This window comes from Lepisma saccharinum, chromosome 22 (assembly GCF_977018435.1).
Source record: "Lepisma saccharinum chromosome 22, izLepSacc3.1, whole genome shotgun sequence".
Lineage (NCBI taxonomy): Eukaryota > Metazoa > Arthropoda > Insecta > Zygentoma > Lepismatidae > Lepisma > Lepisma saccharinum.
Genome location: NC_139250.1, coordinates 21942054 through 21961481, shown reverse-complemented (window position 1 = coordinate 21961481; position 19428 = coordinate 21942054). Strand labels below are relative to the sequence as shown.

The 19428-nt window shown below is 38.4% G+C and overlaps 2 protein-coding genes across 4 annotated transcripts in view; one reads left to right on the top strand and one right to left on the bottom strand.

Moving 5' to 3' along the window:
* The window catches only part of vir (VIR_N domain-containing protein), a 91226-nt gene extending 81751 nt beyond the window's left edge, over nucleotides 1–9475 (top strand). The window contains exons 15-17 of the mRNA XM_083143792.1: nucleotides 3996–4186; nucleotides 6185–6290; nucleotides 8438–9475. Of these exons, the coding sequence (XP_082999918.1) occupies nucleotides 3996–4186; nucleotides 6185–6290; nucleotides 8438–8793 (653 nt within the window). The 3' untranslated portion in view covers nucleotides 8794–9475. The remainder of the gene's footprint in view (nucleotides 1–3995; nucleotides 4187–6184; nucleotides 6291–8437) is intronic.
* Nucleotides 9476–9700: 225 nt separating this feature from the next.
* Nucleotides 9701–19428, bottom strand: part of Oseg2 (intraflagellar transport protein Oseg2) — a 151905-nt gene continuing 142177 nt past the window's right edge. For all 3 annotated transcript variants that reach the window (XM_083143793.1, XM_083143795.1, XM_083143794.1), the window contains exons 30-31: nucleotides 18254–18478; nucleotides 9701–11976 (exon numbers count right to left, since the gene is read on the bottom strand). In XM_083143793.1, coding sequence (XP_082999919.1) covers nucleotides 11716–11976; nucleotides 18254–18478 — 486 coding nt within the window. In that variant the 3' untranslated portion in view covers nucleotides 9701–11715. The remainder of the gene's footprint in view (nucleotides 11977–18253; nucleotides 18479–19428) is intronic.

Here is a 19428-nt window from a genome sequence, read left to right as displayed (position 1 = left end):
CATTTGAAACAACGAAACTCATTATTAATAAAATGACTGAAAAAAAAATAATATATGTGAGACAAAAATTAAATTATTTAAAGAAGAAAGGTAAAACTAAAAAATATAAGATTCAGAAGCACATGATTGAAGTGAGTGAATGATTACGGTGGTTAATATATGCAACGAGTGCCAACCGAGGGCAGAGTTTGTCATTTTCCATACTTGTTTAGGTCATCCAGGCTGTCTATTTTAACTGTGGCGTTGTTGTGTAGTGCCAGGATGTTGCCATCCGAAGTCCACACGCGTTGAAAAGTTCCACTATTTCTTACCTGGTGAAACAGCTGCAGGTTTTGCCGGGTGAGGTTTTCCGTGATGGAAACGTGGGGTGCGGAATCCTTCAGGATCTTCTTCTTCTGAAGCACCAACCGACGAGTCCTGTAGGACACGAAACGCACGATCAGCGCCCTGCTCCTCCCGTCGCGCCGCTTCGCTCCCAGGCGGTGGCATCTCTGGATCTGGGATGCATCGACGGGAACCTGCACCTTGTCCCGGAGGATGTCCAGCACCTTCACCTCGCAGTTCTCTCCCTCAGATTCACCCACGCCATGGATCACGAGGTTCAGTCTTCTGTCATATTGTTCGATCGAGTTTATATGCAACTGTAATGTACTCACCGTCGACCTAAGAGCTTTGATTTCGGCATCGTATTTCTCCGTTCTTTTACAAACTGCTTCCTCCACCGCCTCGGCTATCATTTGAGTCAGGGAGCTCTTGATTAGCGACTGAACCTTGTCGCTAACAAAGGCCAGGGCTATCCTCTCGTCCAGATCCCCCAGTTGAGAGTTCAGTTCTTTGGCAACAACCCTTTCCATCGTGCTCTCGATTCTGTTCCATTCACCTTTTGTGATGCCCATGTTGCGCGAAAAATATTAATGCACAAACACTTAAACACTTAAACACTCAAACACCGATGGCTGCTCCTGCAAAGATTTGCATGCACAAAAAAAAATCACGTTCACTGCAGCACAACGTTCACTCCCTTCAGAAAATCACTTCACCACATTTTGTTCACCCCTGCACGCGGAGCTAAGGAAAAACACGTCCGTCCTCTACGAACAACCATCACACTATGGTGGTTCAGTCATTGCTCTTATGTGTTGCCTGACAAACCAGGGTATATATGAATTATACCTTTGACATGAATGTAGATTGATTTACCGGTACTATGTTTTACTTTCCTTTTGTGCCACTTTTGGCTAATCGCGAAGAGAGGATGACTTGTGATTAGATAGATGAAGGGTTAACACGACAGGAGCCACAAGAGGAATATACTGGCTGTAATTCCAGATGCCAGATCCTTACTAGTCTGGTAAATGCAGTGCAGGGTGTACTATGTGGAAGGGAGGTTGACATTTGGATGTCCCTTATACTCCACACGAACATAGAGTTGTTGCTTATATTTAGTACAATTGCTTATATTTAGTACAATTGCTTATATTTAGTACAATTGCTTATATTTAGTACAATTGCTTATATTTAGTACAATTGCTTATATTTAGTACAATTGCTTATATTTAGTACAATTGCTTATATTTAGTACAATTGCTTATATTTAGTACAATTGCTTATATTTAGTACAATTGCTTATATTTAGTACAATTGCTTATATTTAGTACAATTGCTTATATTTAGTACAATTGCTTATATTTAGTACAATATACGTAAAGTACTTAGAGTGGTGATCCAATCAATAGGGCTTCTGACTGCCACATAAGAGACCCAGATTTGATTCCTGGTGTGGGTGATTTAAGTTTGGAATTTTTCCAACCCTATCCATACATTGAGTAGCTCTTAGGGTTCACCAAGCTTCTGATAAGTGGGTATATGGAGGGTAAAGGTGACAAGAGCATAGTGATGATCACATCACCTCCAAAATGGCCTGGATCGTGAATGTGTGGGGTCCAATCTTCATATCCTATGTGCCTTCATGACATGTTGCAATGAGTACAGGGTACCTTCACCTTTACCTAAAAATAACTAATATAGTGAGCCTTGGACAAGACTCACTAAAGTACACAGACTCCTCTCTCGGATATGAGACAGTGTTTAGACACAGCGTCAAAATGTCATGAAAAAATGTATGAGGTGATATCAAAAAGTAATTGAGTATTTTTTTTACAGCCAAACTGAAATGTATTCACAAAAACTAAAATATACATTTTGAAGGTTGAACATTACTCTACTTTTCCACATAACATCCATTCACATTTATACATTTGTCTCACCGTGACATCAAATTTTTCGGTGGCCATGCGGTAGAAATCGTTCGGCTGAAAGCGTAACCCACGACACACGGCTGTCACAACTTCAGTGTCGCAGCTGAAATGTTTGCCAGCAAGGTGTTCTTCAGTGCGCCGAACAGATGAAAGTCTGATGAGGCAAGGTCTGGACTGTATGCTTGATGCTTGAAAATTTCCCAATCACAGGAATTGACTTTTTGCGTAACTGATGCAGCCACATGGGGACGAGCATTGTCATGGAGAATGATGACCTCCTCTAGAGATTTTGTTGAATGTTTACGGTGCAGAGCACCTCGTAGATGTTGCAGTGTGGCACAATATGCAGCAGCATTTACAGTTGCCCCTTTTAACCCCAGAAAACGGTAAGCAAAACCTTTCCTGCATTTTTTGGATGGGGCGTCCAGAACAGGGTTCATCAAAGACATTTACATGCCCTGCGTTGAACTTTGCACACCAGATTTGTGAATGTCATGCACGTGTCACCAAACACTGCACACAACTCACGATAGATTTCAGGTGGTATCTGTCCCTTTGACCACAGAAACCGAATCACACTCCGCACTTCAACTGTGTCAAACGTCTCAAGCGTAGCTGTCATTTTGAAACAACTGCCTCTTGACGTGCGTGAGGTTCACACACCTGTCATCTCGTGAAAGGTGGCGAAATACATTTACTTCCAATGTATATTTCAGTTTTTGTGAATACATTTCTGTTTGGCTGTAAAAATTTTGCTCAATTACTTTTTGATATCCCCTCGTATTATTATAAGATACAAGAGCATTGCTAACAATTTATGTACATAAACAAATATAGAATATCACCCTTTTGCTTTCAATGTACAGGTTCAACTTGCAGTGACTTCGATAACAGAACGAGGTTAACTATATGACCTTCAGTGTTAACATGCAGCAGATATTCTTTTGGGTTATGAAACAAAATGGCTCAGAAATCCAGGCAATATAATAGCCTAGCTTTTCATGTAGTATAACCTTGTGTGACCGCTAGATGGTTGTACAGAGTGGTTACAATGCTTATGGTTGAATGCTTGACATGTACTAGGGATGGACGATATCGGAAATTTGATATCATGATATATCGTCAAGAAAATATCATCACAGATGATACAATACCATATTTTTTCTGTGCCGTGATATCGGCAATATATTGTCTCCACGATGTATATTGCTGACACAATGTATATCACTAAAATATTATGGCAATATATCACCAACATGATATATATTGCCAAATTTTGTGGATATATTGCTAAAATATTATGGTGATATATCGCCAAATATCGTGACGATATTAATATGGATGCATACCTGATGGTTTAAGAGTCCAGAACATCGGTATGGAGATCTTCATTGTTGTATCAAAACCGAATTGACTTTTTAATTGTTAAGCATATGTACAATGGGATCCATGAGTATTACCGTGCAAATTATCCATCATGTTCGTGCACTTTATTTGACCCAATAAGAGCTTCAAGAATTAAAACTCAAAACAAGCTATTGACCATTTCTGCACAAGCATACATAAAAATCCATCACTTTAAAACACACAGGATGTAAGAGAAAAATTAATGAAAATAGTCATGGACAATTTGACAAGCAATACTAGTGGATCCCACTGTACATTCAATTCATAGGAAACAAACTATAGTAATCACATACTTTGCACGATTTAACATGTAATTAAATTCCTTTACAGTTGCACCATCAAGAGGTCGAGGCTTCCAGAGGTCATTAGCAGGTTCCAGAGGTGACTTGTTTAGGTCAAGACCACCCAATACTTCAAGGCCTCCTTCCCTGCATGTGGATGACTTTGTTGCTCTTGAAATTACAGGCCAACAGCCCACAGGGCCAACTGGATACAACAAGATATCAATGCGGGCAGCAAAGGTGAAGTATTGTTTCTTGAATTTTATAGTATGTTGTTACATTAGTATTTAGTAGGGATGGGACCGATTAATCGGTACTCTATCGGTATCGGCCGATATAGGCATATCGGTTTATCGGTAAAATTACCGATTATTTTACCGATCCGATATATCGATAAATATCTGATAATTTAGTGCAAAATTCTGCCATTTTGTTTTAATTTTTATGGATAATCTCCATGCCCTTCTTTCTAAAAAAGTAAATGTCTAAATATTCAACTTCTTTTGCACTGCAGTTACCTTGAAACACGCATTTATTAAGGAGATCAATGATCATTTCAGGTTCTTCAAGGACCATTTCTAATTTTATATCGGATCGGTAGAATATCGGTTATCGGTAAATTTTATATCGGTACTTTATCGATATCGGCCAAAATTTTATATCGGCCCATCCCTAGTATTTAGTATTCTTATTTAGGGCTGATATATTGATGAAATTTGCCCCTGTTAGTAGTAATTAAAATTATATTTTTCTTTGTAGTGAGTAAACTTTTTATTGCTCGGTGTTTTTTGCAATTCCACATGTCTTTCTTTCAAGAGTTATATAAACAATGTAAATTATAACAGATAATTGGTTGCAGATGGCAGCATGATAGGTTTGTCCTTGTTAATGAGGCAGGCAACTATTCTCCTTTGGGGAGTTTGCTGCAGGATGTGTTGGTGTTATATTAAATTGCATGTTTAGTTTGATTTTAGCCTGATTGATGCAGGAACACTGTAGATGAACAATCACTGTTTTAAAACTAGAATTTCATAAATGACAGTCGTAACAAGGAAGATATTGGGGCTCAAAAAGTTAATATTTCCAAAGTGTTTGTTTACATCACTTGAAATTTTCACATTTTAAATGTTTTTTTAGTGCGGCTTTTATCTAAATAGTTCTCATTGTATCTAAAGATATCTGTTAGGCGGAGATAAGTACTCTAAACTAAATAGAGTATTACTTATGTGAAATTTCGTATTTCCATGGTGCACAATTTAATGTTATTTCTGATTAATTTCGAAGGCTCTCTGCCTTCTTTCACTAAGGGTACAGCGTCACTTCTTTCTTAGTTCCTGGATGGCGGTAGTTGAATTTTCTCCTGTTTGGCAGCGCTGTTGTGTTTCCTGGCTTGCATTGTTTTGCTTGGTGTGGTGTAGCTCCTGTTCTTCGTGTGGCTGGGGGGGGGGGGGGTGTCAAGTAGGTGCACTGCATCTTTTATTTTTGTGGTCTGGGATTTTTAGGAGGATGGGGTACCAAGTCGGGTGTGCTTGTCCAGGTTCAGCGCTGGTTTCTGTTGGATGCTAGCATAGGTTTCTTTGACGGAATTTTCTATGACGGATGTGGAAGGATGGTGTAGTTTGTGGATTGGAGTTGTTGAGAACCTGTTTGGCATCTTTTACGTGTTCATCAATCCGGTCTCGAGCAGTGCAGATGGTTCTGCCAGTGTAGATGATGTGGCATTGGCATACACCAGGGGATGCAAGTTTGGGTAGGTAGTATCTCTTGAAGTTGGTAGTGCTCTTCCGATTTGGGATATGGGTTTGAGGGCCTTGGATAATTTGCCTGATGTTGGGGGGTGGTCCATTTGGGTTTGGACTTTTGGTTTGGGTTATCTGTCTCATGGGTGTCTGAGCTGGGCTTCTGCTTTTTAAATTGTGTAATGTGGAAATACGAAATTTCACGCAAGTGATTCTTACTGCATCCACCATGAATAAATAGAGTAGACTAAACAGTTCTTTTTCCCCCTTCACCATTTCCTTGTTCCGCTGGACCTTCAGACCTTAATTAGCAGCAGATTCCTCCCCGTCCCCTTTCCTTCATCTTCATTAGATTGTTAGAAAAATTAGCATTTCAGTGTGTAATCACACATTTCATATTTCCATAAAGAATAAAATATGCATGACCTATATGTAAGTAATTAGCACCAATATTTTATTATTATAGTGAGGATTGTAATTTTTGTACTTTTTTTTGCAGGAGATGATGGCAACAAGAGGTCGAGGTCGTGGACGTGGCTTTGGTTCAGACAGGGGCAGATTTTTTGGATCTGCTGGACAGTATAATCGCAGAGAAACAGGGCGAGGTAAGTTCTTGTCAAATTGAATATAATTTTTTTATTGATTGATGTCGGGCAGAAAGTACACAGTTCACAAAGTCATAATGATTCCACAGTCAACATCCTATAATCCATCAGTGAGTAGAAGCTCTATCTCATGGTGGAAAAAAATTCACTTATTTATAGGGATGGGACCAATTAATCTGTACTCTATCGATATAGGCATATCAGTGTATCGGTAAAATTACCAATTATTTTACTGATCTGATATATCGATAAATATCTTATAATTTAGTGCAAAATTCTGCCATGTTGTTGTAATTTTTATGCATAATCTCCATGCCCTACTTTCTGAAAAAGTAAATGTCTAAATATTCAACTTTTTTGCATTGCATTCAGCTCGAAACACACATTTATTACGGAGATCAATGCAAATTTCAGGGTCTTCAAAGACCATTTCTAATTTTATATCGGATCGGTTATCGGTATCGGCCCATCCCTACTTATTTATAATCATAAATTTCCCTTTTCATATTTTCATTCCCCCACAAGGATCTTGATTTGAAAAATAGCACCCAATACCTTCCTAAAATTGACCCCATTTTTAAACATTGTTCTAGTGGATTCTTAGAAGATTAAAATGGTAATTCTGAAGTCTGGAAGTAATTTCAGCAGGAGAATTTTTGTGGTAACTTTCACCCATAGACAAGTAGTAGTAAATGACTGGAAACCTGGATTCTTTCAAGGGTGGTCAATTTGAAATTACAAGATACCAGGCAGAGATCGTTTGAAAGATACAAATAATATTCTCGTAGATTCATTGCTCTTTTGATGCAAAGAATAGGTAATACGGTGGTTTGAACCAAACATAAAGTGGGTTTACAGCAATTTTGGTTAACCTTATTAATTCAGAATGTGCATCATAGTCTCTAGGTACGCCCAAGCAAGATTGGACGAGTCTAGTGTATGTATAAAGATGGTCAAGAGTGAAACTAATCTTGCCAGAGTATTGATAGATGGCAGACATATGTTGCCATGGCAATAAATCTTTGGATTTAGGAATGCCTGAGAGTTGTGAGCAATTGAAAATAGTGGAGAATTTTTGTCCATGCATCTTGGAACTTGGTCTACCAGATAGCTTCGGCTATGAATAAGGAACTTGATTTTCCAGTATTGTTTTTTGTATTTTTTGGCGTTATACACAAAATTCCTTTTTTTATTTTAGCACACACTTTTCTGCAAATTATACCGATATTTGTGTGACAGTAGATGCACACTCAATCTCCACCAAAATTGCACCACTTTGCTCAGTGCACTAAAATATTTCTTGCTAGACCAATACCGATGTTACGGCTCCCTTTTGATGTTATGTACACACACAATCTCCTGTAAAATCCCTCTACTTTGCTCGGTGATGCAAAACTCTCCAAGAGAAACATACATTTACACATGGTTTCATGTATACCGCGTTTGTTACAACCTGTAATATTTCCCACACTAGCGATTGCTCGACAATCTCGATGCCAATGAGAAACCAGAAAAGAGTTGTCTGCTGGGCAATGAGAAGCAAATGGCAACCAGAAGAGAGGCGCTTACACAGATGCTGTTGCCTCGTTGTGGTGTAACTCTCACATGTTTTGTTTGTGTCAGCGAGAAGCTTGATTTATAAGTGTGGTGTTGAATTTGTGCATTTCCACGTATTTTATGCACAACTTGACGATCGGCTTCCCCCAACATAGGGTTCACTCTGTCTACAGTGGCAATGCCACGTGGTTTCTGCTAGAAATGCCAACGGGGTGCAAGCACGTGAAACGTGACAGGACGTACCAAACACGGTTTAACTGTCATGAATTATTCTATGTATAATGCACACCATTTTTTTGGGGGGGAGGGGGATAAAAATATAGAAAATGTGCATGTTATACATGTAAAAATGGTTGGATTTTCATGTTATTTTTAATTTTTGAAGCATAAATTATTGAATTTCGTGAAAAGCCACATGTTATTTTGCAACAATTAACATTTTTTGTTGTTTTGCATGTGCAAAAAATCAAGGTCCCTACTAGCTATGAACCAATCTTTGCCAATCTAGTACTAAATGTATCTAGTTTCGTAAGAGAGTAGTAATTCTCTTAACAGTGACAAACATTACATATTTTCCTTTTAATCTGTAGGTGCAGCACGTGGCAACCCAGTGAACCGTGGTAGAGGGGCTGCATCAAATTGGCCACTTCGCAACGAATCTGGCATGAACCAGCATTCGTTTAGGACTCCTGACAATAGAATCGAAGCACGCGAGATGCGTGCGTTGACTCGATCGGAAGAAAAATTCGGTGGAGGTGGCTCTGCTGGTGGGCAAGGTGCCGGAGGTGGTGGAATGGGTAGGTTTGGCGGCCGTGGCAGAGGAGGTTGGAACGGGCCCAATGGACCTATGCGAGGAAAGGACAGGGAACGTTTCGGTGGGCCAGTTCGTCCGATGGACAGAGGGCGGCGAGATGGTAACCGTCATGCTCGCTCATTCACTAGATAAGCAAAACTCTTTTCAAATTATGTAGACATGGAAATCAAATTGTAATATCCTTCATTCTGTGTAGTGTCATTACTACAGACTGTACTGCAATGAATGTTAATGCACTTACTACTCCTGCAGAAATATAATTATGTAGTAATGGATTTTATTTTTTCTTCAATGAAGTGTTTATTGTTGCCACTGCATTTTGGTGTCTGAAATTAAGCAGTGAAAAGTATTTGTGTTTACGGTGAAAACGATTTTATTTCTGTAATGACTTGTACAGTTTTTTTTTAAAGGAAAGCTTAGTGAATAATATCTATATGTACTCTATAAAGGAGCCAATTTGTAATATTCCTGGTAATAATAATACGGAGACAGTGAACAAGTAGCAAGAAGCCTTAACACAGCGAATTGTGTTAATTTTTGTTTTCTATGGTTTTGACACTGAAGACTGTTGTGAAGTCTGTTGGATATTTAGTTGTTGATTACAAAGTGACGAATTCCATCTTTGACATAATATAAAATGCATTTAAAAAGTGACGTTTGCGATTGCACAAAACAATGCTTGAAGAATTTTTGCTTCAGCAAATGCATTTTTAGATTACACAGTGCAAATAAAAAACATTCAGATTAATTCAGTACAAGTAATTAATGTGTATGATGTAGACATCCAAAGTAAAGTGTTCTCAGAATTAAAAAAATATGATAGTTAAGTGCATTTTTATAATTTACCATAACTACCTTATGTGGTTTTTTTTTAAAAAATAGCAAATGAGTAGTGTTAGTACCAATTCTGTTGCATTGTTGTTATAACATGCAAGATAACCAACCTCCCATCAGGAAAAAGGAGTGATGGATGTTTATTACAACCTATTGAAGAAACAGTTAACAGTTTCAGTAAGCTTTTGTAAAGTAACATCTTCCAGTTGTTTCAATAAAACATAAGGAAATTGATTTATTGTTACTCAGATCACTAAAAATGCAAAATTTGCTCAAAATAAAGTATTTATTTTTAAAGGTCTTTTCCAGTCCTAGTTCTGGCAAGAGGAGCAACGAGGCAGAAAAAAGTACTACGTGAACCTAATTCTACAGGCTGCTGCGTTTCTTATTGCGCTCAATTGGTCGCTTCCCTTGCCAGTTTATAGGGCAGCCGCCGTAAGACTGGAAAGGAGCTATAATTACAACATTGGTGTAAATGACTAGATAAAACAATTTCATAGTGTCTTTTTTTTTCGGTACAGCTTGTAAGATCGTAATTTAAAAATAAATTTCAACACACACAAAACTCAATGACATGGTTTCATAATTTGAATAATTCATATTGTGGCAAATTCAAATTTGCCAGCAACTGACATGAAGTTATTTCATAAGATGCAACAAACTTAGTTTTAATAATTCAAACAACTATACAAGTTTGTCTTATAATCATCAGTTTTCATTAACAAAGCTCAAATTTGTTTCACAACGTAAACCATGAATTAAAAGGCGGCTTCTGAATCTTTCTCATATTTTCATGAATACAAATGAAAGTAGTAATTTTATTTTAAAAATATACTAGTATCACATACTGTACAAGTATCTATAAATTATAACTTTTATTACCTCTTCAGTGCATAAATGCTGCTGTTCTGAAGATGTTTAAAAAAAATAACCTATTAGGTGTGATAATTTGTAAGTGGCAGTTCTAGTCTGCTTAAACATGACAGTAACTAAAAATAATGTTTCCAATACATCACAAAACACAATTCAATTGATAATAATCCCAACATTAGGAAACCCTACTGTTAATCAATCTGTCAGATTTGCTTGAAATTACACTTTGAAAACTGCAGTTGATAAGTTCTTATTTGTTAATTCCTTGCATAACTTTGATTTTTCTTTGAAAATTTAGAGAAAAAGGTCACAATATGTGTAAATGACAGCATACATTTTGCCAGGTGCATAACAATAATGTATACACTATTATTATTATTATCCTGACATATTCTTAAGCAAGTTATTTCTTGTATGAGCTTTGGTGACTTATTTTCTTTAACACTGCCTCATTTATGAAAATATAACAAATATGGAATTTATGTAATAATAATCTTTACAAGAAAGAACATGCGAGTAACATTAAAAATAATGCTTCAAATACTTCACAAGAACTTAATTAAGTGATGATTCATTCTCCAAGATTAAGAAACTTTTAGGTTATACATATGCAATATCAGATTTGAATATTGCATTGATAATTCACATCTAAAAAAAATATGTAGTTGTCATGGACGGATATCAAATATCACATTTTTTTTATTATAAGGCAGCTATATGGAGGAAAATAATCTACAATATTCTGTTTCTATTCCTCCAATTGGTGATGTCTAGATTACGTATTACATTGTACAACTATTTTTATTACAAAACAGTGGTGATATTTTACCAAGATTAAAGGAAGGAAAGGCACTGGACACTTTTTTTTTTCTTCCTTAGGGAGATTTCACACTGAAGTGACAAGTGATATGTGACACTAGGGAATGAACCAATTAGCAGCAAATTTCACACCACAACTGCATGACATGCAACACATGTTATTTCGGTGTGAAAACTCCCTTGGGGAGAAACCCCACCAAGGCAAAACGTGTCAAGCCAATCAGTATTCAATGTTTCATGCCTGTGCTAATAGATGAAATCCTCAATCAACACGTGTCACTTGTCACTTCGGTGTGAATTCTCCCTTAATTTGAGGGCATTATATTATTTTCTTTCCCTCTACCTTGTAGCACTGTGTCGGTACAACATGACTAGCATGGGTCAAGAATAGCCCAAATACTGATGAGATTGAAAAAACAAAAAAGGTGGGTGAAGATCGAGATATATATATTATATCCTCAGAAGGCCGAGTGTGCATTTTCTCCTATCATACTTTCTGTTAAAGAAGTGCGAAAAAGCAGCATACCTTTACTGGAAAGAGAAATTCGGCATTCCTCCACACCAGTTGCTAATGAAATTGAGGACATCATGCAGATCACTTTCGGGGGACATTTTTGTAGCCATCATGACCTTGTTCCAATCTTCCTTGGAAGCAGCCTTGCCAGGCCTCTTGAATTCAACCTTGTTTTTCAGCACTGGATACCCACTGATAACACATGGAAGAGAGGTCCTGTCATCAGGTGTCTTCAGTGAGGCTTCATACACCATTCGCTCATCAACAGGAAGGACCTGAGGAAGATGAGTGAAATATTTATACACTTTCGGTCAACCTGTTGAGTAGTGATGTGCTGAAGCCAATTACCGATGTATGAATATCGGCATCGGCAAAAATCCAATATTTAAACCAGTACCGATAATACTAGTATTTGGTAGGGTCAATAAATAACCAGATTAATGCCGTGAAAAAGCGAATTAAAGTGACAGAGCAATGAAATTTACGGGATATGTAGGCCAGGCTGGGGTACACCACATGTCTGCGAGACGAGTTGCAGACCGTGTCACTAGGTGGCATCACTGGAAGGGAAGGGAGGTTGTGTATGTGCAATTATGAGGTGAGTCATGGTGTTCAGTGTCCAATGCCACAAAGGACGTTCAGCGATCCATGATACAATTTTTGATGGCAGAAGGCACCAGCATAGGGAATGTGTTCATGAACAATAGTGTATGCTGTACCATGACTAATGCTGAGTTTGGTTGCAATGTGGTTCAGACTAATCCCCCGCCACTCCCGTATGAGGTCATCAATGTCAGAAATGGACTCATCCATAATGGCATACTCCCCTGTGTTGTTGATGCACCTGACACTGTGAATGCCATGCCTCGCCTCACTGAATGACCGACTGGCACCTTGGATTCAAATGCACATACACAACCTCCCTTCCCTGCCAGTGCTGCCACCTAGCGATGCAGTCTGGAACTCGTCTCGCAGACATGTGGCGTACCCCAAGCTGGCCTACATATCCCGTAAGTTTCATCGCTCTTGTCACTTTATTTCGCTTTTTCACGGCATTAATCCGGTTATTTATTGACCATACTGAATATTTTACCTTCTAGTAAGTTGTATATTTTAATTTTGTAAGATTAATTGAAAATTGGGTTAATGGATCTTCATCACTGTGGAGCTTTTAAGATAAAATTATTGTAAACTCATTCAGAGGATCAACCTCCCTCAAAATCAAATATAGAACAGTACATTGCTGAAATGACTATTCCACATAACCAGGGTCCACTGTGGTATTTGAAATTAAAAAATGCGTATCCAAACCTGAAGCAAGTGGCAAGAAAATACTTGTGCATACCTAACGCATCAGTATTCAGTGAATGTGGATAGATTTGCAATAAGACAAGACGTAGGTTACTTCCAGAAGTGATTCCAAAACCCATGTTTCTGAAGTTGAATCTGCCAGCATTAAATTTACAATTTGTAGTAAGAACAGGAATTTATTTTGCATTTCAAAGAACTGCATGTGTACTAATGTTAAATCTCTGAGAATATATAAGTATATACCAGGTGTATAAGCTTAAATCTGCTGTTTTGTAGTCAGAAAAACACATGGTTTGTTCATAGAAAGCAACAAGAAATTTATTCAAAGTACTTGCCCTCGCGAGCTACACATTTTGCCCACCTCTCGGGCAATTTGTGGATACCACGCCAAAAAAAGTCCTAATTCTCTTTCGAGGCAAACCACTCATCAAGCCATTTTCGGATGTCTGCATACGAATCTAAGTGCTGTTCAGTGAGGGCGTGGCCCATCGATGAAAACAGATGGTAGTCGGAAGGGGACAGGTCTGGTGAATAGGTAGGATGGGGTAGCACCTCCCAGTTGCATGTCTCCAAGTAGTTTTGGACCAGTCTTGACGTGTGCGATGGGGCGTTGTCATGGAGGAAAATCAGCTTGTCATGTCTTTGTTGATAATCCAGCCTTTTGTCACACAGAGCATGGTTCAATTTGATCAGTTGTTGGTGGTAGCAGTGGGGAGTGACAGTTTCACCAGGTTTCAACAGCTGAAAGTAGAGGATACCCTGTTGATCCCACCAAACACACAGCATCGTCTTCCGGCCGGAGCGATTTGGTCTCGAGGAAGATGTTGATGGTTAGCTGGGATCAACCCACGATTTCTTGCGTTTAGGATTCTCGAAAGATATCCACTTTTCATCGCCAGTCACAATCCGATGCAGGAAAGACTTTCTTTTTTGTCTGGCAAGCAAGATTTTGCATGTGTTTTGGCGTCTCTCCAGCTGCCGATCGGTCAATTCATGCGGCACCCATTTTCCGATCTTTTGAACCTTTCCCATGGCACGTAGATGCATGGGAATGGCTGCTTGAGTAACACCCAATTGCTCGGCAAGCATCCTTTTCCAAAAGTGCCTGCAATTGATGGTCCTCAACCTTCCTGGGCCGATTTTCACGCTTCTTGTCGCTCAGGTCAAAATTGCCGTCTTTGAACCGACGAAACCAATCCCTGCACATTATTTCCGATACAGCACTGTCACCAGGCCTCCACAAGCATTCGATGCGATTCAGCCGCCGATTTCTTCAAATGGAAGCAGAAAAGCAGAGCTTCCCGCATACTCTTTGTCTGGCACAAAACTAGACATGCTTACCACAGGAACACTGTCTGTTGTTGTCTGCACGTGCTGACGATGTGCACTGATTCGTGTTGGCAGATGTCCAACTCATACAAACACCAGGTATGGCGTGCCCATGGTAGCTTCATATGCTCACTAACGCCATCTATGAGCAAACAGCAGATTTAAGATTATACACCTGGTATATTTAATATGCAATTAGATATGTTTTTAACAAAATTTATTTTTGTCATGCTGAAAATAACATTCCATTTCTGTTGAATAATTTTACGTATCGGAATCGGTATTGGTTCCAAAAATTTTTGGTGAGTACATCGGCATCAGTAAAATTTCAGCTTCGTCACATCACTAATGTTGATTGAATCCATGCTGGGATGGAGGTAATTAATTTACTAGTAACAGTGATTGACCAATAACTGACACTCCCCATCCAATATAAAATTACAAATATTCCTTGAAGATAGGTCTACTAGAACTGCATAGTTGTAGGAGCATACCACTGCAACATACATTTTTTTTTCATTCACTTTGGTCGATTGTTGTAGCTACAGGGCATGACGAATATCATTTTTTTTAAAAAAATGCAATTTTTTTTTTCATCCTCCTTTAACTTTCATTATTGGGAGGTACAATGTGTAAATTTCTTCTTTGCTAAAAGCCCTGCAATTCCAAAAGAAAACAAAACTAATTTAATCTCTCTATGACAATTAGTTTGTTTTTTTCCACATTGTGGTCTGGAGAGGCTAGACACGCATGCAAGGCTCTGTCTGCTAAAAGTATGAAAAAAGTTCAAATTTAACAATTTGTATAGCATCAAAGCTCTCGTCACGAAAACGGTCCACTCAAGGTCACACCACTACAATGTTGCCAATAAGCAACACTTTCAACCGACAAAATCAACAGCATTCATATACAACGCACGAAGTGTCGACTGAGCAGCTTAGAAGAAGTGTGGCAACCCTGGAGGGGCAGGGGTGTGGATGGGGCAAGGGGATGCTCCGACCTTGACTGGACTGTTTTCGTGGCGAGAGCTTTAATTTCATAGTTCTATATACTGTCCGGAGTAAACTGCTATTAAGTACATATTGAAAAAGACACAAATTCCTATAACTCCCACCTTATCCTAAAAAACAATATCTTGCCTTGTGCGGTTGCCTAGATGTTTTTTTTAATCACAAAAGGACACAAATTATTAGAATTTTCGGGCATGTTTTAATGATTCCATAACAATGACAATTTTCTCTTGCCTGTATAACCCGTTTGTTTCTACCTGTCATCTAGCAATGGATTAATTGTAGAGCTGAGTTGAGACCACTTTAAACTGACACCAATGATAATACAACAATTGAAACTCCAACAATTTTAAGTAAAGTGTAAATCACCAACCCTGAGACCTTCTGTAAACAAATGGTCTCGCCGATTCGATGTATCACTCCGCGTCAGCTGATTCATGACCACAATCATCTGCTGTTACACTCATAGTTTGCCGCACCTATTCATTTTATATAAGAGCCTCTGAATGTGAGAACCCGCTCTCAAAACATCAAACGAATATGCAGCCGCATACATTGTTACTCTCCCGGTCATTCTCTCTTTCATAACCCTTAAAACTGCAGACACTGACACACCATTGCACTGGGATACGAACTTAACCACTTCATTTACTGGTTTCTCAGGATACCACTGACAGAACGTTACATAAATATTGAGTACAATCTGTTTCTCGCCCCTTTGGTGCTTTGAAAATAAGCTCAGAGAACAAGGAGACTTTCCCGCATGCATAGAACTCGGCATGTTATTTTTCTAAGCATAAGTCAGGCAATATTACTAAGTTGCACTACTTCCTTGCTGTTCACATGATTATTTTTAGAAAATAACCAATGTTATAAAATATCATTATGTACACAAATCTCTAAGCTCATTGAAAGTTACAATGCATATTACTACAAAATGTTCACACTTATCTTGCCTTGCCATGTCACCAAGTTATTTTACGAAGTGCACTATATTTGGCGGAACAAAAATCGTTATTAGGATGCTTGTCAAAGTTTCCAACCACAATAAATTTACGAACTTCTTGTCTTGTTTTGATCATCATCATCAATATATTTATTGGACTTACAGCAATGTATGTTTATGCCCATTATATATTTTATTTACATAAAATCTACAAACAAATTTCAAATACACTCCTATCTATATCATCCTTAGAAATATACATTACCATGTTATATCATTTTGTCTAAAAAAATGCAAGTAAAATATATTCAATTCACATGCAAGAAAGAAGCCAAATTTATGGGAAATGATTACTGGTGCAAAGAGTTAACCATAAAGGTGAAGCAATAAGTACAAAAGAAAGATCATTGGGTTTAAAGTGAGATGTCATTTGCGGCAGCGTATCCCATACTACAAATTGGCCATTGTTTTACCTTACGTAATGAATCCTGTAACAACGCTGGATTTTCGTGTGGATTATTTTACTTCTATGAGTTTGCAATGCTTTCTGCATGCACGTGGTTTTGTTTACAGAAGGTCTCAGGGTTTGTGATTTGAACTTTAGTTTGAAATATTTATAAATTTTATCAATTTAGCTTAGTGCGGTTTTTAAATATACATAGTTCCATATGAGATAATCATTTTACCACAAAATTAATTTCTCCACACAATGCTGTTACAAAAATAATGAAAACTCTTTTTGCAGCAATTTGCATAATTACTAGGATATTTGGACTCTGCAAAAAGTGTCGCATTTTTATAGAACTTGAAATTCCAACTAATATGTTCTGATATCAATACACTGTTATCAACTGAACAAATCACTATGTAACATTTGCTTCATATATCCTGAATTAAAATTATTCGGTACTACAAGGGCTATTCGATAATCAACCTCCGGGAGGCATGAAATAACACAGATATAAAGGCAACTAAAATGTATTATGCACAAACGTTGCATACATACATGTGCTATTTACTCAGTCACTCCCGAACCCCGTCCATCAGCTCCTGATCCCAACCATACTTTCATCTTTGCGAACAAATGAAAGTCGCTGGGAGGGTGGTCAAGTCAAACACTTCACATCGAAATTTCTGAAGCAAGGCTTGTGTGACTGTGGCTGTGTGTGGGCGTGCATTATCTTGAACCAAAACAATCCCCGAGGATAACATGCCTCATCTCTTGTTCCATCGAAGTATTTTAAGGGTTTCACTGTACACTTTCGCAGTGATGGTCGTACTAGGCTCCATAAAGTCTTATCAGCAAGACCCCCCTGTCGGTCCCAAAACACTTCTTCTTGGACAACATTGGTCGCACCATTTTGGGTTGGTTTGGCGAGTTCGTATGCATCCAGTTTCGACTTCTTTCTTTGACAACCCAGCTTTACAGTCACAATCTCGTAAAGTGTTGTTCGCCTGACTTCCAGAAACTCAGAAGACAAGTCCGATATCGTGAAGCGGCGGTGCTCACGAATCACTGTCCACACGTTGCACAATGCCATCCGTCATGATAGACAGTCTTCCCTGGCCACCTTCATTGTGCACATCGGGTTCTCCCTCTCGAAACTTCCGGCACCATTCCCTCACACAACCTTCACTCATGAACTTCTCCTTGAACATGGCACTCATTCTGAGATGGAATTTACCTGCTGTGTGTCCTTCAGGCTGAAGAAAGCAGATCACACTACGAACCTCACCTTTGGCGGGAGCAGTGATTACACCAGCCATCGTTCTCCGCTCGCTGCACACTTAAGCACTGAATGCAGTAACAGACCACTTGGGGTGATGTGAACCAACACGTGACCGATTACTTCTGCACATGCAGTAACCCATGCACACGTGCCAGCAAAATGGTTGATTTCTGAATAGCCTACGATAATACTTATTGTACATATAATTTGCATCTACTGAACTGACCTGTTCTACTTTTTGGTCCATTGAAACCGTTAGCACCCATTCTTTGACTTCCTCGTGCTCGCTTGGATCTAGATAGGGCGTTGAAGGCAAAGGAACTTCAAACGGAATATCAGTGCCAGCAAAATCAGTGTTATCCAGAAGTTCCAAATTCCCCTCTTCAATCGCTTCACAAATATCAAGGTATCGGTTTAGGAACACAAATGCCATGCTCTCCCAACCAACTTCCTGAAGATGCAATAAAACAAATTAGGAAAATAAAAAAACACTTTGAAACAAAAATAACAAGTGGACATATGGAGTAAAACAGTTCTGAATTTAAATTGATTTTGTATTTGATTTGTATTGTATTTCTTTAATCTGCAAAATTGTGGGCAATAGATATGTACTCAAGGCCACTTATAAAATATATTTTGTTTACATTGTTTACTTACTTGTTTACTTGAAGTTTCAGAGAATTGGTAATTGCTGACGAGCGATGGCTCACGAACCAAGAATAATGAGTGAATGAATGACCCCTGATTGTCGTTGATACCTTCATTTAAGCTGCTAGCAAATACTTCCTAGCTGCATGCTCAGCTCTTCCAAATTTGCCAGCTGATGACAGGTTTGAACCCGGTAGTGCAGTAGAATGTAGTGCCTCCTGACATCATGTGCTTCCGCTATTGCTGGAATGTTAATGTGTGGTGTTTTTGTGGCTTGGTCGAATACCGATTTCTGGAGAGATTTTAGCTTTTTACAGATTCTCCCTTGAGTCATTCCACAATAGATATAACAATTCAGTAAAATATTAATAATGTCACCAATACACCAAAATGTCTATAATGGCTAGTACCAATAGGGTATAGAGTAATCTTTCTTATCCCTATTGTAGATGCAGTTCTGGGGTTCAAGAACACAGCCTGTCATCAATAGATATCCTAGAGCATAATGTGAATCATACCCCACTATGGACAAAATCTAGAATGTGTGAAGCCCTATATCCACACACACAAGCTGCTACAGCTTGGTACAAAGGAAGAACTATTTTATTTTATTTTTTGTTACTTTACTTCCATAGTTGTCATGCACTCACACTTAAGAGAACATTTCACTGCTTCTGAAAACAATGCACAATCTATTTTTACATTGTAATTATTTTTGAATCTACACAAGGAAACACTTTCATTTCTTGAGAA